Here is a 23428-nt window from a genome sequence, read left to right as displayed (position 1 = left end):
TTCTTCCTCGATCGACGGCGTAAAGCAATCGTGTCAATGAAAAAAAAAGGTGTTCTGCGTTTCCCTCCCGGTTATGTTGAATGCCGGACGTTGGGGTAAGGGTAGAACGGGCGCTGGTTTTCGACCGTCCTCAAAGGCACCAGCGAGCCTCCAAGTAGACCTCTAGAGATCTCCGTATCGTCTCCGTCGCTCACCACCGGTCGTAGATCAACTCGCACTGGCGAAACTGTTGAGAGTCTCTGGTTCAAGGGCTTTGTTCTCTCCCCACGATTGATCCTTTGAGTGGCTATTATGCCGACTCGACGCTTCCACCCGGTGAGCGAAGTGATGTGGCTGGAGGGTAATTCCAGGCGGCTATTGCACATTTAGTAGAACAGGCGGGTTTGATGAGCACTCACAGTGTAGTGCGATCAGGGAGGGTGTTTGAGTAGAGGGTTGAGTAGAGGGTTGAGTAGAGGGTTGAGTAGAGGGTTGAGGAGTGCGGTTGACATTGGGAACGCGAAGCGGTAGAAAGTAAAGAGAGGAAATGGGTGAGACAAGTGGTATTTGTAGCGGGTGTGTGGGCGACTGTGCGCATTAGCGCGCCTTGAGTGGGTGACGCAATATTGCAAACGGTCGCGGTGTTGACACGCCTCTCTCACTTTGGATCTCTCTCTCACCGCGAATACTCCTCTCACCTTCAGACATCTCTTGGATCTATCGACGGCGACCGCAATGACGCCTAAAGACGCAGCCGCAGCTGCGGATCCAGCTTCAATTGAGCGCGGTCATGAATCGCCTACAGTGAACTCTGGGGTGGTAACATCCAATCCAAACAAGGCCGACAGCGCAGATCAAGATGAGGCAGCGCGCAAGGACATGGAGAGCGCCGGTCAAGCATCGACAAAGCGCCGCCGTACATCGTCCGTCTCAGAAGAGGAGACAGCAACGCCAAAGAAGGCGAAACTCACTAGCACGACGGCTTCTACCAAGGCTCCCATCCTCTTGGACACTCTCCCAGCCGAGATTTTAGACGACATTATGGACAAAGTAAGTTTTCGCGAGAGGCTTCCAGGAGCCTGGGCAGTACAAAGAAGTGTGTTGCTAACTTACGCAGGTACTCGATGAGCCTGAAGAGTTCGACACCGTTTACCAAATCATGTGCAAATTCAAAAAGCTCCACATATCCGCCGGGCGAAGCGTCTACCGGGACGTCGTTATCGACTTCGATGAGCATTGCGTCTGGGACGTTGCGAGCAGGATGAAGAAGTTCTGCACAAAGTCCCTCCGGTTATTCGGATTGGACAACGACGACGTTGAATACGATCTAGAGAACTTGTTCCATGATCTTCGCAACGTACCGCTCAAAGAGCTCCAGCTTCCCGGGCTCCCTGCAAGTCCGAAATTCTGCGACATCTACCAAGAGCTGTTCGAGGACGACTCGCCACTGAAAGGTAGTCTGAAAACGCTGTACTTGCCCTGGGCTGTCCACAATACCCCGAACACACGTCCTCTGGTTGATTCTATCGTCCAGTACACCTTTCAGCCAACTGGTAAGGACACCAAAGACGCAATCACGATCAGCGGCGGAGGCTACGAGGCTAGTACTATCAAGCCCCAACAAGGCACACCAGTCAGTTTGTTTGGCGGAATCCTCACTGCGTTTGGATACCCTCTTGGCGGAGAGTTCGAGTCCGTATCGTGGATACATGCGTGGCCGCAGCCCAGCTGCAGAACTCTGTTCAAGATGGTTCCTGCACCCCCTCCCACTGTACCATTCTTCGGAGTCACGCGTCTGCAACTTGGGCAATTTGACTTCAGCGGTGCCTTCCCTCTCGACGCCTACAAAAGTATCGACCTCTCCAGTGTCCGCATGTTGGAGCTGAACGACTGCCAGAAGCTACCACTCGTTCTCAAACAGTTCATGGCTTCTACTATCAACATCGAGAAGCTTGAAGTGACTAACTGGGAATTCGCCGAGGATCAGTATAAAGAAAGCCCCAGTGGTGTGGAGGCATTTCTCGCTTCGTTCACTAGCTTGAAGCATCTCAAGGTCATTACTTTCACGCCATGGAAGCCCAGCCTAGTTCGGATGATCGGTAGCCATCCCAACTTGGAGTCATGTCATCTGAGCTTTGGGGAGAACTTCACCAACGTGGGTATGCTGAAGAAAGTCTTGGCTATCCGTCCCAACCTCAAGCAGCTCGGCTTCCGACACTTCATGTTTGGACTACCATGGAAACACGACGGCTTCGCTGGCAAGATACATGGTGTCACCGGAGCGCATATCAGGGGGTTTGACAACCACTTTGCCGCCTACGCCGAGGTTTTGACAAACTTCTCTGAACTGGAAAGTCTGGTTGCTTACTTTAAGCCGTATGACAACGACGGAACTTCTGCCAAGCCAGACCCAGGCAGCGACGGTACTTCTGAGGAGACCATGTATGGACGCCTATCTGATCGTATTCTGCAAAAGATACGAAAGGTAGCCAGTAAGGACGGTGTGGCGGTATCGAAGGTCGCAACTGTGGTGTTGCACGACAAGGCTCTGATAGGTGAATATGATCCTCTGCCAGGCAAGGATAGACATTTCAAGAGAAAGTACAAGTACCATGGTACTAGTGCGAAGATGGTCTTTCTCGATTAGATAGGATGGTAGCCACAGACACGTCTTGGATAGTTTCGGATAGTAGTGTCTACTTGATCAATACGACTTCAAAATTTCCTTCCATTCTAGTTGCCAGCAGCCAACCTCCAGCAGATGTTGATCAAAGCCGCCGTGGCAGTAACATGCGCAGCAGTCCTCGGCAAAGCCACGTTGCTCAGGTACGACGGGTAATGCACAAGCAACTTGGCGATGACATGGTAGCCCAGTAGGTTCACGATCTGTGCGTCTCGAGGCGCAAGGACCTGCGCTAGCGCGGCAGCAAGGGCGAAGCCTGCAATCACGTCCACGTTAGCAATCTTTACTGACAGGGGGCACTGCGAGAAATTTCGACTCACCAGGGAAGTTCTCCATAAGCGCATAATGCGCACTCCTAAGCCTCAGTGGCAGTCCATCGAGCTTGTGAATATGCTTCCTCGAATGTTCCAGATCAAGACCTTCTTCCCGTCCCATGGCTTGTCCCGCTGCAGAGAGCGCGCCCGATGCGCCGAAGGTCCAGAATATATATAGAGCTGAGAGGGCGGGGATTGCGCGTCCGGAAGTTATCGCTGTTGTCTAGAGATTACTATTAGTGTGATATCAGCGTTGAAGAGGATCGAACGTACTGTGACACCAGGGATCAACTTGATGAGCGCGTGGACCAGCGACTGAGTGACGCTGTTCGGTTTTGTGAGGAAGGAGCTATTCGACCCAGTCAGTTCCAGTCCGGTTCGACGAATGGCTTCGAGAGCCAGAGGAGACGTACGTAAGAGGTATGGCAGCGAGATACATGGGCGCAAAAGCCGCAATCATCGCACCCGAAGGATTAGCACTGCTCATCCATTAGCAACCCATCGCATCTCGGCTTCACAGCACCACCAACTCACATTCCATTCTCCGCAGCCACACGCTCAGCCTGATCCTTCTTCTCCGCCGCAACACGCTTCACCTGTTCTTTCTTCTCGTCGGCCATATTCTCGGGTTTATGTTCGTACATGAAAATCCGTAAATAACTAGGTAGTTATCGCCCGGGAGTGGTAGACAATATGCAAGCACGCACGTCAGAAAGTCCCAGACCCACCTTGACTATATAGGCCTGCCAGGTTGCCAAACAATGCCCATTGTCGTTTCTAGACTGGGGCCTATCGATGACGTGGGGCTGAACCGGCAGGGAAAGGAAAGAGATGGTGGAGCGGAACTATATCCCTGGTTTGCGATTGGCTGGCGTGACTGCCACAACCGGATGACCCGCATGTCCGTGGTTCGGAAATGGGAGTAGCCGCCGTGGTTCTGCGGGGTCAATCGGGCGTTCGTGCAGGGTATTTGGAAGCATTAAAGTTGATAGGCGCTGTGTAATGTGAGGCTTGCTGCTTTCGTTATCCAGATGCAGTATCTAGACAGGTTATGTGAATGGAATATATTTGCTGTACGACCCTAACGTTTACCCTTCTCGAATTCACATGTGACAACACTTTCAGGAACCAATATAACAAAAAAGCAAACTCCATAAAGTAACACACGAAATCTAGACCACGTACAACATCCAAACACACGCAAAAGCAAACACGCCCGCGGAGCATCTACATCCCATACCCAACCGCCAACCTGACATCCTCCCTCTCAGCCCTCAACTCCCCTCCATCCTCATACTCCCCATTCCGCCGATGCTTCACCACCATCTTCCTCGCTCTCACAACAAGATGCTCAACCACCGCATCCTCCAACTCCTCCTCAAACGGATTCACATCACGTACCAGCATGATGAGTTGCGCGCGGGTTATGCTACGTGAACGCGAAGCGTCGTTTGGGGTTAGCGACCAGCTTTCTGTTACGAGGTCCCAGGTTCCGGCCCAGAGGTCGGTTACTAGAGTGTCGATTGCGAGGGTGGGGTTGAGAGTGGGTGTGGGTGGGGTTGAGAGGGTGTGCGAGGTAGTTGATGGAGATGGAGATGGGGATGGAGAAGGGGAGGGCGAGCGGCGACGGCGGTGGAAAGAGCGAGGTGGCGGTGTACCGGATCCGTCAGCAGAAAAAGCTGCTGACGACGGTCGTGATGGTGAGTGCGAAGACGAAGGCGTTCTACGGCGACGAGGGCGATGCCCCTTTTCCTGTCTTGTTCGCTGGCGTCCGCGTACAACATCTTCTCTTGTCTCATCTTCTTCGCTGTCCTCATCGTCATCTCCCTCACCATCTCCATCGCTTTCCTCATAATCATCAACACCCCTATTAAACAGCACAGCCCTACAACTCGGACAAGTACCACATGCCGCACTTCCAGATCTCAACCACTGCAGCAGACACGTCTCGCCAAATACACACTGACATTCCGGATGTGCAGTGATCTGAACGACTTGGTGGCGGTCGGTGCAACGCTGGCGACAGATAGAGCAGAGAACTTCTTTTAGGGTTGCTGGAGTACGGATGTGGTGTCGGATGAAGAGGGCGCGAGATGTTGAGTCGGGGTGGTAAGGCATGTTCAGTGGGTGGTGTTTGGTTGGTTGGCGGTGTTGAGGTATCTTATTGTGGTAATTCAGTGTCTTGCTGGTGTCTGTACCTTTACGTGTGAGAAAATGGTACGGTAGATATATCGCTCTTGGTCGTAGTCGGTCTGGGACTTTTGATGTCTAGAGACATGTGTCTGAGCATGTCTTACAATGTCTTGCATGACAACAAGCGACTACAGCAGCGTAATGACCTAGAGCACCAAGACATGCGCTCGTACCAGAAGAGTCTTACAAGCTATCAACTTCAGTCTCAGAACACAACCTCCCATATGCAAGTAGTACACTTCCAAGTCTTGACACCCCCAACACCACCCTGTTCAAGAATATATATTATGCCATTGTATGCTATTAAGTCGTAATTTCGTCGCTTTCATGCATAGACCATACCTATACAAAATGCTCCAGACATTAATGGGGAAAAGACCAAAATCTCCGACGAAGACAGATACAAGAAGTATAGCAACTCCAGTCCCGCACACAGTGCGAGTAGTCGAGAGGGACGCTGATGATGTAAATGAAAAGTGACAAAAAGGAAAAAGACCGGAAAAGAGGAAAGGGAGGAGGGACAAGATACCCAGCAGACGCCTTCCCGCACACTCCATGTGCTATGCAAGATGTTCCCAGGCTGATGATGCGACAACGTCCAATGGTCTCTCCGGGTAAAGCAAGCTTTTCAACATGTTCCAAACGTGTCATCAATCTTCTAGTCAAAAGATCTCATGGCCCAACCCACCAAACCCATCATCACCAACCTTGACCTTCTTGCCCTTGCCCTCCATCTCACGCGGTATACTAGGCACGTCAGGTACATCCCTACCATCAGGCACGACACGCACAGGCTCTTCGCTCTTCAGATTACTCTTCGAGAACCTCTTTGTGAGCCTCGAGCTAGACCGTCTGCCAGGACTCTTCTTGCTCGCGGTGCTCTTGACGCGTTTTATACTGCGCTCGGTGCGCTCCGATACTTCGGCTTCAGAGGCGGATGCAGCGGAGAGCATGTCGATGTCGCCTTCAGAGTCGGTGGGTATGGGCTTGTACTCGCCGTCCGAGTCGTGGATGGTGGCTTTGCGCTTCTTTACGATCTTGCCGATGCTGGCGGGAGGCTCAACTTCGACGGGGGTTGTGTTTCGTGACGGGTCTTCGTTTTCGCTCGGGGTGACGTCGGGGGTGGGTGGTGCGAAGCCGGGGATGCGTGGGACGGGCGGTATGTCGTTGTAGAGGACGGTCTGGAGCTCCTTCTTCGCAGAGGCGAGCTTGTACTCGAGGTCGGACACGCGCTTCGTGAGCTTCTTCTGCTTGTGCAGGTCTTTCTTGCTGGGGGTATGGCGGAGGGTCGGCGTTCGCGGTGTACGGATTGGGGTCGCTGCCTCGGCCATGGCTGCGGTCAAGCCAAGCTGCATCTTCTCCGCGGCAACAGGCTGGGATGGTGTACCAAACTGCCGCGACCTCATAGCGGGTCGTACAAAGACCTTTGGTTGAGGAAGCAGGCCCAAGTCCTTCGCTTCATGGTAGGCGATTTCAGCATCCCTCTTGCGTTGGTCGAGTAGTTGCTGGTGCTGGTCCTTCTCCCGCTCCGCGTCTGCGTTCCCAGCTTTGCGCTTGCCCAGAACACTGCCGAACATGGAAGCGAACGCGCGCTGGAGGCGTGCATATGTCGTCTCTGTCGGCACGGTTGCCGATGCCTGGACGCTTGTGCTAAAGCTGGATTCCGTGGGGGTCCCGCTGCCAGAAGCAGCCCTCGAAGAAGCCGACTTGACCAGGCGGGGCATGCGGTTCGCAGAGCTCTTTCTCGACGTAGGCGGCTTCGCGTTCTCTTCGTTGAACTGCTCGATCAGCTCTTCGATGCCGATGTCTTTCCATAGCTCGTCCGGCGGCGGTCGTATGCTGCCGTTGGTGTTTGTGTGTTCCTTGAAGCGCGACGCGCGCGGCTGTGTCGACTCATCGGCGGCGTCGTCGCTCATGGCCAGAGCCGTTGCGCGTGTAATGGGCATCCGTCTGGGGTGCTCGCGGCGCTAAGATACAGTGAGGTGGTGGAGATAAGGAAGCGCGCCTCGAGGAAGCGGCGAGGCGGCAATAAGGCGGAGAAGGGTCGAGGGTGTATAGCGGAGGAGCCTGAGTGTTTGTTTTGTGCAGAAATTAGTCGAGAAGTTGCATCGCTGGTTGCAGCGTCGGACACGACAATTACTGGCTGCGGCTTCCGAGGTGAGGAGGACCCTGTCAATGCGTGACTTGGCACCCACTCATTGCTCGCTACCCTCCACTACGGCCCGTGACACGTTGTCTGCTATCGTTCACCGCTTGCAATTTTTACCCCTTCACCAGCACATCAGCCGGGAAATCTCCACAGCGGTCGGATGAACATGTTCAGTTTGTAGTATTACCGCTACTGTACACTCAATCGACCGATCTATATGCAGTTCCATGGTACCATGACTCGCACAGGGTGCCTGAGTACCCGCGCGCTAGGAAAGCAACCATGCAATCACTGTCTAAGTATCCTCGTACGGCCGCCAGACGCCAAACATGCAGTTCCACTCTCTACAACTTCGCCTTGGCCTTCGACTCCTCGGCCAGTGCCTCTTCGTAGCAGTCGTCCAGCTCCTTCCTGAAAGCCTTGACGGTTTGCGGGCGCTTCAACTTCAATCTGCGCAGTGTTAGTGAAATGCCTATGTAGTATGTCAAGTTAAACTTACGTTGGGGTCAAAAGTTGGTTTTCGATGGTCCAAGGATCAACAAACAACCGCACAGCCCGAACGCGCTCGTAGCTGTTGAACTTGTTCTTTCGTCCCACCTTTTCCAGCTCCTTAAGTACCGCCTGTTCGACCTTCTTGTTCTTGCAGACCTCCTTCAACTTCGCGACATCACCTTCTGGAATCTTCTCACCGAGCACCTTGGATGCGAATTGTGGGAAGATGTCAGGCGCGACACCGAAGATCGCCACGAGGAAGGACTGATGAGAATCGCCATGGACGTAGCCAGATGCGAGGTAGCTGCAGTTTGCAAGGTATACGTTCTCGATCCGCTCGGGGGAGATGTACTCACCCTGCGCGAGCTTGAGGACGTTCTTCCTGCGGTCGATAATCTTGAAGCGACCAAGTTCGTCGACGGAGCAGATGTCACCAGTGTGGAACCAACCATCGGCGTCAATCGCCTTGGCAGTCTCCTCCTCGTTGCGGAAGTACTCCTTGAACTGCGATGCAGAGCGGATCAGCAGCTCACCACGAGGATGCGGCTTATCCGTGGACATGTACTCCATGTCAGGCACGTCGAGCAGAGCGCACTCTGTGTTCGGTCCAACACCACCGCAGTTGCCAGCGGAGAAGTCGCCCTCGTGCTGGACGAGTGCAACGGCGTAAGTCTCGGTAAGACCGTATCCTTGTGTGAAGTTGGTTCCGAAGACGATGCGGAGGAATTGATGCAGACTGGGATCAATGGGCGCAGAGCCACTAACAAGTACCTTTGCGCGATCCAGTCCAAGACCAGCAGAAACCTTCTTAGCCCAGATGCGGTCGTAGAGCATGTGCTTGTTGGTAGGGTTTTGCTTGTCGTTGAGAGCCGCCAGCTTGGTCGATACCACGTGTCGGGATAGTGCTCCCTTGACGCCAGTGGCTTGGACGGTTGCTTCCTTGATCTTAGCTCCAAAGCGGTTGTACAGCCTGGGTACACCAGAGAAGATGGTCGGTCGCAGCATCTGCAAGTCATCTACTAGCTCTGCGATGTTTCCATGGAAGTAACCAATAGCAGCACCAGTTGCCAGCCCACTGTGTTCTCCCAGCCGCTGGTAGATATGTGCCAGGGGCAAGAAAGAGCAAATGACCTCGTTGGGACTGCTACCCATGATGACCATGGATGTGCATGTTCCGGCATGCGCGTTCCTGTGAGACAGAACGACGCCCTTGGGATTTCCCGTGGTGCCAGATGTGTAGTTGATAGTGACGATGTCCTCAGGTGTAGGAGGGTTCATCGGGATCGGCTGCCTCTCGCCCAGGGCTTCCACATCCTTGATGTAGTGGATTGTCACACCTTGTTCGCTCGCAAGCGAGTTCAGGATGTCGCCCTTGGACTCTCCAGGAAGCTCGCCGGCGGAGAGCGGGTCGAGGACCACGATGATCTTCAGCGAAGGCAGTCGAGGTTTCAGCTTCAACAGCGCGGTAACGTGGTTCACTCCAGCAACTACGCAAGCCAGCTCAGAGTGGTTGATGATGTATTCGGTCGTGTCTGGACCTAGCGTGTCGTAGATGGAAACGGTGTAGAGTCCTTGCGACATGCACGCCAGATCCGTGATCTGCCATTCCGGCCTGTTCTGACACCACAGTCCAATGCCGTACTTTGACGCGGTAACGCCAGCTTGCTTGTGCAGATGTACCAGGCCGGCGCCAAAGTTCGTTCTCCGCTTGGCGACTGTCTCGTAGTCTTCCCAAACGTAGGGACCGAAGGTCTTGGTGGCGGTGTCGTAGGGGCGGTGGCCCAGGCACTTGTTCTTGGGCCATTTGGCAACCGAGTTCTCGAACGCTTCGTGGGGTGTCCTGATCTCAGGGACTAGGTGATCTAGCAGAGGCTTGTCCGTAAACCTCCAATGCCTGTAGATGGCGCTCCTTCCCTCTGCCTCTGAGCCTGGCAACGCCACGCTGTATGGCTGTCCTTTCGCCGGAGGGCCGTGGAGCTCCTCCGCGCGGTCCAACTGAGGGTCTATAGATCCGAACATCTTTGCGTATGTGTGTGTTCGGCTAGGTCGGTTTCGAGTGGTCGCTCTTTCCGCTTCGGTCGAGGATGGCTTCGTGTAACGTGTAAAGGTGATACCAGCGAGGTGATGACAGACAGTCTACTCTATATCAAACGTCAGCAGAGCTCTTGGTAAACACGTCGCGCATGGGCGAGGTCGGCGTGTCCGGGACAGCCCCAAGCTTCTAGCTTCCAGCTGCGACATGGCAGATGACCTCACATACCTATAGCTTTACGCCAGGACTCCCGCTTTCTCCTCAGCTATAGCGAACAGTAAAGAGAAGATGCAACACGTCTCGAGAAAGGGCAACGCGCTCAAACTCAGCAGTGGAAGATGGGAATCAGGCGCAACGAACCCTAAAGGCAAGGGTCGTAATCATACGGGACTAAGCCAGAAACTCCACAATTTCCCATGGCGGCGCAAAACGTGCCTCGGCAAAGTCGTCATGTCGCGCTGCCGTCCAATTGCGGCCAAGATGAAAACTGGAGCCAAGTTCCTGCACCGAAAGCTATCGGTCAGGTGCGCTGGATGCAGCTGAAACCCCGATGTCTGGGCATCCCGCTCTTCTCCAGACTCCGGACCAGGCACCTTTTGGCATGTGTTTGCGGGGAACGAGATGGGGCGCCGCGCTGCCTTGGGTGTACCGCTGAGCGAGAGTGCTGGCGCATATGGGATGACGAGAGCGTTTGCATGCGCAGATGCGTCATGTGCTAGATATGTGGCTTTCACATGTTGTCGAGATCAGATCCTGGGGTAACCATCCTTGCTTCGCGACCACGTAGACGGCTCCATGCTGATTGGTCAGCGGATCTCGGTACTAGAGCCCACCGGTAGGGAAGATGCCTCGGCTTGAGATGCTGCGTGTGCGCTGCCAGGGGTTAGAAGAGACATGTAACGACTTCGTACGAGGACACCACGGAGAGAGTTCATGCTGCGCTATAGATAACAGTCATGTAGGTATTAAGCGTCTAGCCTATCAGCCACAACATGTCGGGGCTACCATTAGGTATTCATTTCATCACAGTCTCCGGATCGCTATTCGCGTTTCTAGAGCAACAGCCTCAGTACCACGTTCCTATGTAGCTCCCGACAGGGACGCAGAGGGCTCACTGCCGCCTGTTTTTGTTGCATTCTCTGGCTGACCCTTCTCAGCTGGTGCCGTTGCCGACTTCTTGAAAGACTGCTCAAAGTCGGCAATGATGTCGTCGATGTGTTCTGTGCCAACCGAGATGCGAATGAGATCCTGTAAACTGTCAGCATGTAATCACTTTGGCTCATTGCGCAACATCTGCTTACCTCAGTAACGCCTGAGTTGATTTTCTCCTCGTCACTCAGCTGCTCATGCGTCGTCGTCCAAGGATGGATAGCCAGCGTCTTGGAATCGCCAACGTTCGCTACATTGGAGATGAGCTTGAAGTTGTCTACGACCTGGCTGCCTGCTGCACCACCTCCTGTCACGCCAAATGATAGCACACCTCCGAACCCACGCGGCAGGTACTTCTTCGCTAGCTCGTGCGATTGATGGCTCTCGAGACCTGGATACGATACCCAGCTCACGTTCTTGTTGCTCTCGAGCCACTTCGCCAGCTTGAGTGCATTGAATGCGTGTCGCTCGCATCGTAAAGAAAGAGTTTCGACACCAAGGATGAGCTGTTGGGCGGCGAAGGGGTTCAGCGCTGCGCCTAGGTCTCGCAGGATCTCAACGCGCGCTCGCATGATGAATGTAATGGCTCCAAAAGTCTCCCAGAACTTCAGCCCGTGGTAGCCGTCTGATGGCTCGACCATCTGCGGGAAACGCTTGCCGTGCTTGCCCCAGTCGAACTTTCCGCTGTCGACGACGATACCACCAATCGTGGTTCCGTGGCCTGTCGTCTCAGTCAGTATATGCCTTCTTTCCAAGGACGAAGTGAGCGCTACCTCCAATCCACTTTGTCGCAGAGTGCACGACAATATCAGCGCCAAAGTCGATAGGCCTGCAGAAGTATCCTCCAGCACCAAACGTGTTGTCAACAATAACTGGAATACCAGCCTCATGCGCAATCGCTACGATCTTCTCAAAGTCGGGAACGTTGTACCTCGGGTTTCCGATACTCTCAAGCTTTGGGACATTAGCCAGCTTGTAAACAGTTATTCGCAAAAACTCACATAGATCGCCTTGGTCTTCTCGTCAATCGCAGCCTTAAAGTCATCCGGTTTGTCACCGTTGACGAACTTGGTCTGCACTCCCAGGCGCGGGAAGAAGACCTTCAGCTGGTTGTATGTGCCTCCGTACAAGTTCGAGGTTGCAATGATGTTGTCCCCAGCGTGCGCCAGAGCAGCTATGGCGATGAATTGGGCGGACTGGCCAGACGCTACTCCTAGTGCTGCAACACCGCCTTCCAATGCGGCGATACGTTTCTCGAGGACATCGACGGTGGGGTTCATTATGCGGCTGTAGATGTTGCCGAACTCCTTTAGTCCGAAGAGTCTTGCGCCATGAGCGCTGTCATTGAACGTGTAAGACTATTTGTATCAGCATGAGTGTCATTGGAGGCCCACTTTGTTCCACAACTTACACTAGTCGCGTAGATGGGTACGGCACGAGAGTTTGTCACTGAGTCTGGCTCATGGCCTAGGGATGTTGTGTTAGTACATACACCTGAAGAGAAGCTAAAAAGCGCTCACCAGCATGCAATTGCAGCGTCTCGAAGTTCTTAGATAGTTCCTCAGCCATGTTGCTTTACAATTCAACAACTATGCACAGCGGCGATATGAATTGGTGGTAGAGTGCTAAACGTTCACGAGAACGTTTGGAGATGGAGGAGAGGAAGGCAAAAAGAGGGGAGAACCAGAGGATCAATTGTGCCAAAAGTCGCGTCCGTCACGTCATTTTTGCCCACGCGGGTGTGGATCACACTTGTAACCAGAGCCCGCGGGCACTCCTTCGTAGCTTCCCAAGGCGGGAAGTGTGCTTGAAGCCTGTCACGCTCGTACCATACCATCACAGGTTAGCTTTAGGTAAGCCGGTCTTCTTTGCGGCATAATGCGAAAAGCTTCAAGCTCTACGTTTCCTATTATGTGTAAGAGACAGTCACATTGTACTCGTCGGATGCATGGCGCGTGTTCTGGTAGGACGCTGGCAAATTGCGTGATTGTGTTGATCTGTATTGGGACGCGGGGTAGTTGGAGGGGTACTCTTGAGGCGGACTAGACGACGCGAGATGTAGCCGTTCCGTGGCATGGACTTAGAGCGCACCACCTGCATGTATTGCTCACGCAAAGGGACCAAAACTAAAGTTCAATAGCGCACTGTGTGCCATGATTGAGCTTACGGAATCTATGCAAATCACAAGCAGCCTCCCTTGTTGCATGCTCATGCGTATACTATCTCATCCGATTTTCCGGACGGCGACATGAAGCCGTTAAGGATAAAGCCACAGTTCCGTTAACCAATAGAAGGAAATGCCAGAGTTCTCAATTTGCTGAGCCGCGTGTTCTGTAGAGCACATTCAGACAAAGTACAAGGTAGGAATAATAGATTGAAAGGAAACATAGGGCGTTTTGCCTTGATGTGGGGTATGTGGGTAGTATGTTTTGTGTAACAGTGAAAAGAAATGGTAGTGTGCAGCTTAATAGCTGACGTATATGTAATAGAGCATAGAAAGACAGGGCTTGGAGACGAGATAGAAAAGACTGCCGTGGCGAGATCGCACGTTCGTCGTACTCGGGGGTATAGATGATCAGAGCACATTAGATCCGTAACAGCACACATAACGCCGTACTCCTACAACAGATCCTTATGCAACGTACATGCTGGGGGCCGGTCTTATCAGAGCTACGCGGCCGTCAGCAGAGAACAACTCAATGGCCGACTGCGGGTACATGACGTTGCCGTTGTGTCCCGTCCGCACGCCGGTAGCTCATGGCCGCTCGGTCCATTGGCTCCTCCATATCCGGAGAGTCGGCAGGATCGTAGCTGTACCCAGCACCAGAGGGTTGTGGCCTGCTGCCAGACACCATGCGTTCGTTCAAGTGGCGGGAGTCGAATGTGCTGGAGAAGGAACGTTTGTTGCTTGATCCAGCCGACATGGGCGGAAGACCCTGTGCCTGGGCGTTGAACTTGGGCAGCGCATAGTTCTGGCTGGACCCGTCAGAGTTGACCGACATGGTAGCTGAAAGGGTACCGGGCGGTGACTGGTAAGAAGGCGAGACGGGCTCCAGCTTTTCGGCGACGATGGGCCTCAAAGATGGCAGCGGCTGGTGGCTGGGAGTGTGCACAGCACTAGGTGTAGACGAAGCATAAGCCTGTGGTGAGGTGTGTAGGGGCTGCAGGGGTTGCAGAGGCTGGCTTATTTGCTGTGGTCGACTGTATTGATCCATGGAGCTGTAGGATTGCACTGCATGGCTGGGCGCGGAGTATTGCTGAGGCGACGATTGGGTCACAGACGAGCGTCGGTAGTCGACTGGCTGAGCGTACTCGGCGGGAACGTGTTCCTGACGAGAAGGAGGAACCTGGTCGTAGTGCGCCGGCTGCTGGTAGTTTGAGTAGTTGTATTGCTGGCTTGCGGGCATTGTGGGCTGAGGTTGCTGCTGGCTCGAGTAGCTGCTGTGTTGGGCGTGTTGAGCGTGCTGAGAATGTTGCGGGTGTTGCGAGTATGCAGTAGAATGCTGGGGAGGTTGCATCATGGAAGGCGTTTGGGGAGCGGAGTACTGCTGCGAGTATTGGTGTTGCTGACTCGATGCATACGAAGGCATTTGCGTGTACGTGGGGTTCTGCGGCGGTGGCATCTGCTGCTGATAGCCACTGCTGGCAGGGTAGCCATGTGCCATCTCCTCCATGCTCGGACGGCGGGGTGGTGCCAGCGACGGATTGCTGGCGTTGGAGACGGACCGCGGACGGTCATCGAGAGGGGCGTTCGGTGCCTGGCCATAGTTTTCGGGGGTCGCTGTTCCTCTCGCGCGGTCGTAGCCACCACCTTCCTCATCATACTCGTCCCATTCCTTGGACGACTTGTTCTCGCGGCGCCTCATCCTCACATCGCGACGGATGCGAACACGGCAGCCCTGCTCGGCAACCTGGCGACTTAGGGCTGTGCTCTCGGACAGACCAGGGAACTTCTTCGCAGAGAAGACGGTGAATGGCGATGATCTAACCTCAGCACGGTGGGAGACAAAGTGGTTGCCGTCGAAGATGACTTCTGGGTCACCAGGGTCCAGGTCCTTGACCTCGGCTAAGTTCTCGAACAGAGCGAAACTCAGGCGGTACTTGCCCTCGTGACGGACTGAAAGATCGGGAAAGATGAAGTAGCCGGCGGGCGTAGGGCGCTCGAGGTAGGCCATGCCCGCAACGGGGGTGCCGGTCAGGACAGGAAAGCTAGGGCCTGCAGAAGACTGGGTGCGTCCATGTGCAATGGCGCGCGCATTTTCGAGACTGGCATGGAGGAAGAAACTCGCATTGTAGGCGAAGGTGATGTCCTGGTCATTCTCGTAGATGCGAAGCTCGACAATCGGGGGAGGGTCCACGGGGCGGCGATCGGCACTCGACTTTGCGCCGCTACCACATGCACGCGCGCGTTCGGGCTGCTGGATTACCTGCAGATTGTAGCGAATAGTGCGGCCATCCTTGGTGGTGCGGATGAACTGGCTCTTGTTTTCGTGGCTGACAGCAATGTTGGACATCATGAGTGCGATGTGTCTGGTCTGCAACGAGTCAGCATGCGGAGTCGTCGTGGAGTTGGGGTGAGTCGACGCCAGGGACTGCCTCGCGGCACCCACCCAAAGGGAACACTTACATCAGCGACCACACAATGGGTACTTTGAACGAGCTAGAACAACAGCTACGCTGGAGTGAACCACGGTAGCAGACAATCTGGAGTGGTCAGCACATGTGTTTGACAATGCCATTCCGACAGACTCGTGGGCGCCGCAGGGCCAACGCCGCATCGCTGGCTGACGCGTGCCCAAACTGTCGGCATCCCAAAGGCGCGGGCGGGACTCGCTGGGGAAACTTACCGATGGAGACGTGGAAAATCAACCAAAAATGATGCGCAAAGCAACAGGTCGAGCAGAGGAGTGGTGCAGTGGGGGATGCGCAGAGATGGATGTCTTTGCGGTGCTGCGGTCGATGGCTGGGTGGTGCTGAGGGCCGGGTGCTGGGGGCCAGAAAGCAGATAGCAGAAAGCTTGGGAGACGCGACGGCGAGGCTGGCTAAGATGATGCCAAGTCAAGTATGCTCAAAAGGATCCTCCGAGACTGATGGCAGAGCGAGAACAGCACCGGTCGTCGGGAGCCGCAATTGCAGTGAGGGTGCAAGAGTCGGCGATGGATATGTGAAGAATGGGGAGAGCTGAGGGCACGCGGCTATGAGAGGGGACGGCTGAGAGGCCCGCTGGGTCAGGCTCATCTGCACTGACACTTTAGCCGGACACAGGCAGCTTAGTGTGCTGTGGCTATTGGTTTGAAGCCTCACCCGCCTGCAACCCATGAATGCTCCGCGGACGCCTCGCGCGCAGAAGCTGCAGTCCTAGTACCACCACGGCAAGGCGCAGTCGTCGTGCATCGTCTTGCATCGCGAGAAACTGGCGAGAACCATGGTAAGGAGCGCGTTGCTCTCCACACCTTCCTCTCTGCACGCCCGCCATCCACCACCTGGGCACAACCACCTGCACTGACTCGTGCGCCCGGAAGCGAGCACCAAGCGGGAACCGAAACATATTGGCCCGCGTCTTGCCAAAGTTAAACTAGCCGGCCAGGCCACTGCCCACCGATCACACGGTTCCAGCTCCCGGCTCTCGATGGGCAACCATGGTGTCGTCCCATCACATCGCCTTGGGTCTGGCACCATGCCTACGCTACAAGGCACGCACATGCCATACTACACTGAGGAGTACTCCCTCCTACGAGCACAGTGTATTCCATACTAGTCACCTTCGCATTCGCCTCTCCCACATCCAGATGTCACTAAATTGCACTGCTGCCCATCCCAGCTGGGCGCCACGTCTGGGTAGACAGCCGGTTTCTGTAGTAGGCCCGCCTGGGGATGCATGGTGCCAGGGTGCCCGGGAGATACCGCCTGGGCCAAGCACACTGTGCCGTGCGACAATGGCTGGCGCACACAACAGCCAGATGGGCTGATGCTCGTCACTATCCATGCCGACTCCTCGCTATTCTTTCCAGCCCCATATCGTCCTTTTGCCAGAGTGCTGACCGCCCCCATGAACGGTTCTCCAACGGTGCTTTTTATGCGACGCTGCTGACTGACTGCCGGCTGGGACGCTGGAAACCAATGGCCAGCGAGGCGGATTCCAGCAGCCAGCAGTGGGCAGCAAACGGCCCACTCGCAAAGGATCATCGTGGCTGACATGCCCCTGCTGCCCTTCTGCTGGATTGCGCCAAGTGGGATCCTTTACCCGTCGTTCCAGCCACCTTGATTCGCCCCTTCCATTATCGGAAGCATGCAGCCCCAGTATTCCTGTCTTCCTCAACGGCCGGGATGCGCACTCTCCCGTTGCAGCCCTCCTCAGGGCCTGGGGCGATCAGATCCGCTTCCTGCTGCCAACAACATCCTGCGCGCCGTTTCGACGTGTTGGACTTTCAATCGCAGTCAGACGCTGCCCTTGCTTGTCGATGCCGAGTCCATCTCGTGGTGATCATGTACCGCCGAATCGTGCATGAGGACGCCCGTTCTATCCGCAGCCCGGAGCAACTCGCAAAAGTAAATGCCATTAGAGTTTGCGGAAAGCGGAGGTTTCACCCTTCATTGATTGGGACTGCCGCCGGCGAACCCACCACGCGCACATGTCAAACGCTCTGTTGGTTGACTGCTGTCGCACTTAGGCTCCGACAAATCCCCCGGAAGTTACCAATCGCTTCACCCTGGCCGAACACAGCGTCGTCTTCCGCGCTTTCGCATTCGACCCTGATGGACCCTGTCGCTGAAACCTTGGTCGGTAACTTTGGATGGTTTGGGCGTTTTATGACGCCGTCTGCCAGTGTTCGCGTCTGGCGTCGTCTTTCCGTACCTTCAAAAGTCAAAACCCTTACCCTCGGCAATGGCTGCGCAGAGAGTTGCACAGCGTCGTTGCTGAAGACCATCAACCAATGCGGTCTCCCGCCCTAGCTTACACGAGAAGACGCATCATGGCACCAGTCGTATATGGTTTGCAGCATTTCGCGCAGTCTCCTGCAAAGGTTCTTCAGCCAACACGAAATCACTGCACCCACCGCGATATGCGCTTGGTTATTGCCTGAGGCCTGGATCCCACACTCGTTTCACTCTATTCAATTGCAGCCTCGCCAAACAACCTGAACCCACACCCGTGCTATCTCCATCACGCGGTAATATCGCACGGACTTGCATGCCTCAAATTACGCTTTGCAACGACTATCGCGCAAAGCGTGACAGCAGAGTACACCCGAAGTCCTTGCATGAGCCCGTGCTAAACCTTCAGGCTAGGTGCATGCCTACGAATGACGTCTGCGCTCCACCGACCAGACTTCCTCTGCCTATGCTGTCTCGATATCAGGCCATCTTTCGCTACACTCAGCGCCCCTGGAGGCACTACAGAGCCACGTTGACCTAGCGTGTTCAATAGACGCCGCAAGACCCAAACAGTCGCATTCAGCTCCTGCGGCTCAGTGTACTGGGCGCCTCTTGAACACGAACGTCACACTGGGAAAAGCCACGTCTTGACCCTGGGCCATCTTGTTCAGTCTACCGCAGGCGAAGCCTTACCCTCAGATACCGATCGTTCCAATGGTCGGGCCCAGGGAAAGCCACCATGCAGTCAAGATGCCACACATGACGACCACCCCGCGTCCATATGGTCTGATAGCAGCAAGCACATACCTTTCTGTACATACCAACATACCTCATATTCCACAGGGTCTACTACATACGATGCGCTGGCATGCTGCGCGCTCCTGTGGCCACAATCCGGCAAGATCGGAGCGTACATCAAGCACCGAAAGGCTCGGAACAGTTCGACTTGTGCATTACCCAAGGGTGGCCTTCTGGAAGCCCCTGTCTTTCTAGAAGATATGATCTGATCGGTGAAAGAATGTGAGAGGGACCATTGGTGCGCTCACCCCCTTACTTAACACGGGAGATTCGGCGGCTGCAGACGTTACGTCCAGCGGCATTCGACAACTGCACATATACGAGGCTTGAAATAGAAGTGCGGATACAGATCATGCTGTTGGTTCTGGGTATGCGCTGGTCAATCAGCACAACGGAGTGTGCAGGGCGCCAACACGATTTCAAGACGTTGGCTGCCTGTCGTATCGACTGTTATCTCTTTCCATTGGCGACTTGGAACATTCCAACATATAAGCTATTGCTGTGCAGACATCGTAACGTCTACCAGCTGACCTGGTGCTCATGAGGTAACCCGTCTAGATCTCACACAGCCTTCATTCCAAGGATGACTATGCATCACTGATAATAGCGATGGTATTGTTCGTCAACTTTCCGTTCGGCCTCAAGAATGGCAAGTACACGTCACCTTACGCGTCAGTTTGTCTGCCCGTGTCAGTCTGCGCTTCATGCTGTGTCGGGTCGTTTCAACTCCGTCATGCACTTTGTAGTTGCGATATCTCGTCCATTGTCCTTCTGGTAAGACCTAGCGAGTCAATTCGCACTTTGGAGTCCAAAACTTAGACGTCTCATCAGTTCTCGCCATGTCACCGGTTCATCATTGCTTAGTCGTCGCGACACAATCTCTCGCATACCGTTCTCGCCGGTTCATGTGACTACATCGCCGACACTGATATTGAGAGTCGATAGACTGTACTCCGTCTAATTGTCACAGAGGCACCATTGATCAGCCTCTTCACTTCATGTGTCTCACTCCTTCGCAGCTCGAATATTCCAAGAACAATGGGTTGTGCTTTGTAAGCTATAACTCTGTATGCATTCCTCAAGCTTTTCAACAAATCTTCTATTCTCTTCGGAGGCCATGTCATAAACCCAGAATGTCTCCCTCATGACTCCCGCTTATCTCGCGGCACTTAGGGAACAGAGTATCATTTTTCCCCGGCTCTACTCAGCTGTACAGTCAATCAGCATCGATCACCGTGCATTGGGAAAGAACTCAATTTACTAACCGCCGTTGAGCGTGACCAAAAAGAGCGAATCATAAACAAACGCCATTCTCACAACCTCCCGTGCACCAAATGATAGCCGAATTGTCTGGGGTGCAGGGCCAGGTTGTGTTTTTGCGCGCACCAGACCATGGCTGAGGGAACAGCCCACAATAGCGGCCTACGCAGTTATCCGGACGTTGTGGTTTTGGTACCTGTGGTACTGGTGCCGGTTCCGGTGCCGGTGCAGCAACTGCACTGATAGCAGTAAGAGAGAGGAGGGTGAAAGTAAGGCTGAGAAACTGCATATTGAGGGTACTGCTTATTTGAGTGAAAGGGACTGCGGCGTAAGCGAAGTAGACAGTATGAAACTATTTCTTTGAAGGGATAAGTGAGGAGAGAAATAGGAGGGATTCACTGGCTTTCTTATACACATCTTTCGGCGGCTTCTGAGTAAACCAACATCTTGCTCTACGACCCACTTACTCCACTTACTGGCTGCACGAGAGTACTTCCAAGAGTATCGATTCTGCGCACGCGTCCTTAACTTCACATCTTTACGTTTAGCATTCTCGTCCTTCAGACGCAACCAACAAAGGTCATCACCCCTCACCTCTCTCATCATTCGCCAGTACGTCTCCTTTCTTCTCGTATACCACAGAACCGCATATCGATAGCGGATAGCGATAGGATCTAGATTGCCATCTAGCCGTCATCCTCAAGTCTATCTCGTCGAAGCGACGCGGCGTAGATGGTCCTCGAACGATTTGGTTGGATAGCGGCAACGGCGCCTACTCCCGCAACTGGTGGTCATAGTCACTCCTCCCGGCCACATGATCTCTCGAAGCGGTCCTTCGATCTCGTTTTGGTGTGCGGCGTGGGTGAGGGGAGTGGGCTATTGGTATGCGGAGATCCCTTGCTTAATGCTTCATGCGGGACGGATCTTCGGCTGGTCGGACAACACCATGATGGTGTATATACGAAAGTGGAGATACGAGAAAGATATATCATGTGCCGTCGATGTTGGCAAGAAGGCTTGGTCTGGATGAAAGTGCACAGTCATAGTATTTGATGTGGCTAATATGTAAACATCGTTGGTTAGAAGTTATTCCAGAATAGAGCTCGCCCCACACTATCCCTCTTCCCCTCCATCGCATTCCTGCTCTCAATCTCAACTTCCTCCTCATCTTGATGTACGATTTCACTTTCCACCACACCCCCCTCCACGTCTTTTGTACTCACTATCGCCATCTCCTCATCCACCCACCCCCGATACTCAAACCCATCTTCCAGCCTTCCCGCGCCGCTTCTCCCCTCCTCAACCTCATCTCCACCCCCCTCCTTGATATCGACTCCCCACCCCTCCATTATCGCTCCTTCAAACATAAACGCCCCCCTCCCCTTCCTCTTGACGGTCATCTGCGTAGCCCGCTCATAACCAGCATGCCACCCGTTCTTATCTCGGAACTCTGACTCTGGCACCCAACTGTCTTTTATTCCTTTTTCTATCTCCGTAGTCTTAGCGGGAGGTCGATTGAAAGAGGTCAGGTGCTCGCGGTATGCAGTGCTGGTGAGCGAGGGGGGCCTTGCTGTGGTGGGCATGCTGTATGTCTGAGGGAAGGTTGAGGGTCGGGCCTGTGGGAAAGGGACCCGGTGGATGACGCCTGTGTGGGTGGGTTCGGGCTGTAGAGTTGTGGGGGAGGTGAAGATGTGAGTGAGACAGGAGAATGCCATCGTGACGAGGATTTATCCAGGTGTTTGAGAAGGTGGTGAGACGGTAGGTTTGTCTTTCTCTGCTATGAAGAGAAGTAATCACATATGGGTTAAATGATATTGCTACCTAGGTACTTCTTTGGTGTCTCACTACTTTTATCTTGTTCAAGATGTCAGTGAGCATCTATTCCATGGTAGCATGGTGATGTCTCTCTTTTTTGAGACATCTCTGTTTGCCAGACAAGGAGGTACTGTGCTTTGTTCTTGTCTCGTGGCGTTTCGGCGGCTTCTTTGTCGATATACGAGACAATCAGACGTGGATTGTGTGTAGAGAGCGAGACATGGTTCGTTGTATGTTCTACAGATCTTGCCGTGGTTTCTGAAATGTGATTTGAATTAGTTCTTGGATAAATGTTTTGATGGTACCAGATGACCTTCAAATGATTGTGGCATGGACTGGGAGGTTGGAACGTAGTTCTAGATTGGCTTGCATCAACGAGGTTCTAGAAAGTCTAGAAGAAGCGCGAACACAGAGGGCCTTAGCTGGGGCTCGTAACGCGATGTCATGCAGTTCGCTGGTCAGCCAAGTGTTTCATACGTTGCTTAGCATTAACATCATCACAACGAGCTTCAGTATGAAGCCAATCTGTGCAGTACAGAATCACGCGTCACGTATGTTCTCAAGTGAGTTCTTGTGTAGGATCATTTCTTTTGAGTCTGATTAGGATGCCATCAAGTAGCCCCATTATACTAATATGTACAGGTAAAGTCGTGTAGTAGAGCCAAGTTCATCCATCATATGCGCATCCACTCATTTAAGAGTTCGATCGCAAGAAAGGTTCCAGCAAACTATCTCAGCGAATCCGCGCTTACAAGAAGAAAGCAGCAGCACCGAGGACAGCAGCGACCTTACCGGCGCCAACGGCAACAGCGGCGTTCTCGGTCTGCTCAGGAAGGGCACTGGACTCAGCAGCGGATGCGGCATCGTCGCCGGTAACGGTAGCAGTGCCAGAGACGGTCTCAGCAGGAGCGGTGGTGGGCTCGGCAACGCCAGCAGGGCAGTGCCAGTGGTCGCCGTGGGGCTCGCAAGTGCTGGCAGTGGCCTCGTGGTCATGATCGTCCTCGTCATCGTGGCTGTGGGATGCGGAGGCAGTGATCATGGTGGATCCTGAGGAGACGACAGTGACGGTGGTGGAGGCGATGGTGGAGGCAGGGCCGGAAGTAGCCTCCTCAGCGGCTTCCTCAGCGGAGTGCGAAGCAAGCTGCTCTGGAGTAGGAGCACCGGTGGGCTCCGGAACGCCGTCGGGGCAGTGCCTTGATATTGTCAGTCTGGATCTAAGAAGTAGATGTTCTCGGATGGTCTTACCAGTGGTCGCCGTGGGGCTCGCACTCACCACCAGCAGTCACAGAGACGGTGTCCTGTGCTACGACGGCGGCAGCGGCAGCGAAGAGAGAGATGACCGAGAACCTCATGTTGAATTTGTAGAAACGACCGTAGTTGTCTTATCGAGTTGTATATGTAGGTAACGAGGGAATGTCCTGAGGGCTCGAATAGGATGTTTCGTGAGAGGTAGTAAGGTAAGGAAGTAACTGCAGTGCCTACGGGCCAAAAGTTTTATATCCCCATCTTCGGGTCGATGCTGCAGAGCATACACCTACATGGCTGGGCGCCGAGCCAAGGCGGCGGATTGCCTTGGCGATGGACATTGCGGTACTCAGTTTCCGTAAAAGAAGGCAAAAACTTGCTCCTCGAGATGAACGATTGGTAGAAAGTGGTCTTGAGTAGGCGGGTTTACCGAGTGTGACGCT

General features: G+C 54.0%; 6 protein-coding genes across 6 annotated transcripts; 1 reads left to right on the top strand and 5 right to left on the bottom strand.

The window, feature by feature from the left end:
- Nucleotides 1–714: 714 nt before the first annotated feature.
- Nucleotides 715–2626, top strand: J4E90_008605 (uncharacterized protein; the record flags this gene model as incomplete). Its single annotated transcript, XM_051438128.1, has 2 exons — nucleotides 715–1029; nucleotides 1097–2626. 2 exons carry the CDS (start codon nucleotides 715–717, stop codon nucleotides 2624–2626), a joined length of 1845 nt encoding a protein of 614 aa, XP_051288127.1.
- Nucleotides 2627–2712: 86 nt separating this feature from the next.
- On the bottom strand, nucleotides 2713–3596 carry J4E90_008604 (uncharacterized protein; the record flags this gene model as incomplete). The annotated part of the gene is made up of 5 exons (XM_051438127.1): nucleotides 2713–2918; nucleotides 2983–3199; nucleotides 3250–3325; nucleotides 3390–3455; nucleotides 3511–3596. The coding sequence occupies 5 exons, from the start codon at nucleotides 3594–3596 to the stop codon at nucleotides 2713–2715; spliced, it is 651 nt and encodes a 216-aa protein (XP_051288126.1).
- A 2235-nt stretch (nucleotides 3597–5831) lies between these two features.
- J4E90_008603 (uncharacterized protein) lies at nucleotides 5832–7115 on the bottom strand (the record flags this gene model as incomplete). Its single annotated transcript, XM_051438126.1, has 1 exon — nucleotides 5832–7115. The coding sequence occupies one exon, from the start codon at nucleotides 7113–7115 to the stop codon at nucleotides 5832–5834; it is 1284 nt and encodes a 427-aa protein (XP_051288125.1).
- Nucleotides 7116–7662: 547 nt separating this feature from the next.
- Nucleotides 7663–9829, bottom strand: J4E90_008602 (uncharacterized protein; the record flags this gene model as incomplete). Its single annotated transcript, XM_051438125.1, has 2 exons — nucleotides 7663–7768; nucleotides 7818–9829. The coding sequence occupies 2 exons, from the start codon at nucleotides 9827–9829 to the stop codon at nucleotides 7663–7665; spliced, it is 2118 nt and encodes a 705-aa protein (XP_051288124.1).
- Nucleotides 9830–13687: 3858 nt separating this feature from the next.
- Nucleotides 13688–15505, bottom strand: VEL1 (velum formation- protein; the record flags this gene model as incomplete). Its single annotated transcript, XM_051438124.1, has 1 exon — nucleotides 13688–15505. The coding sequence occupies one exon, from the start codon at nucleotides 15503–15505 to the stop codon at nucleotides 13688–13690; it is 1818 nt and encodes a 605-aa protein (XP_051288123.1).
- Nucleotides 15506–22488: 6983 nt separating this feature from the next.
- On the bottom strand, nucleotides 22489–23092 carry J4E90_008600 (uncharacterized protein; the record flags this gene model as incomplete). Its single annotated transcript, XM_051438123.1, has 2 exons — nucleotides 22489–22933; nucleotides 22986–23092. The coding sequence occupies 2 exons, from the start codon at nucleotides 23090–23092 to the stop codon at nucleotides 22489–22491; spliced, it is 552 nt and encodes a 183-aa protein (XP_051288122.1).
- Nucleotides 23093–23428: the final 336 nt, after the last annotated feature.

The sequence above is a fragment of the Alternaria incomplexa genome (assembly GCF_024043165.1).
Source record: "Alternaria incomplexa strain BMP 0042 chromosome Unknown scaffold_13, whole genome shotgun sequence".
NCBI classification, from domain to species: Eukaryota; Fungi; Ascomycota; class Dothideomycetes; order Pleosporales; family Pleosporaceae; genus Alternaria; species Alternaria incomplexa.
This window is presented reverse-complemented; position numbering and strand designations above follow the sequence as displayed.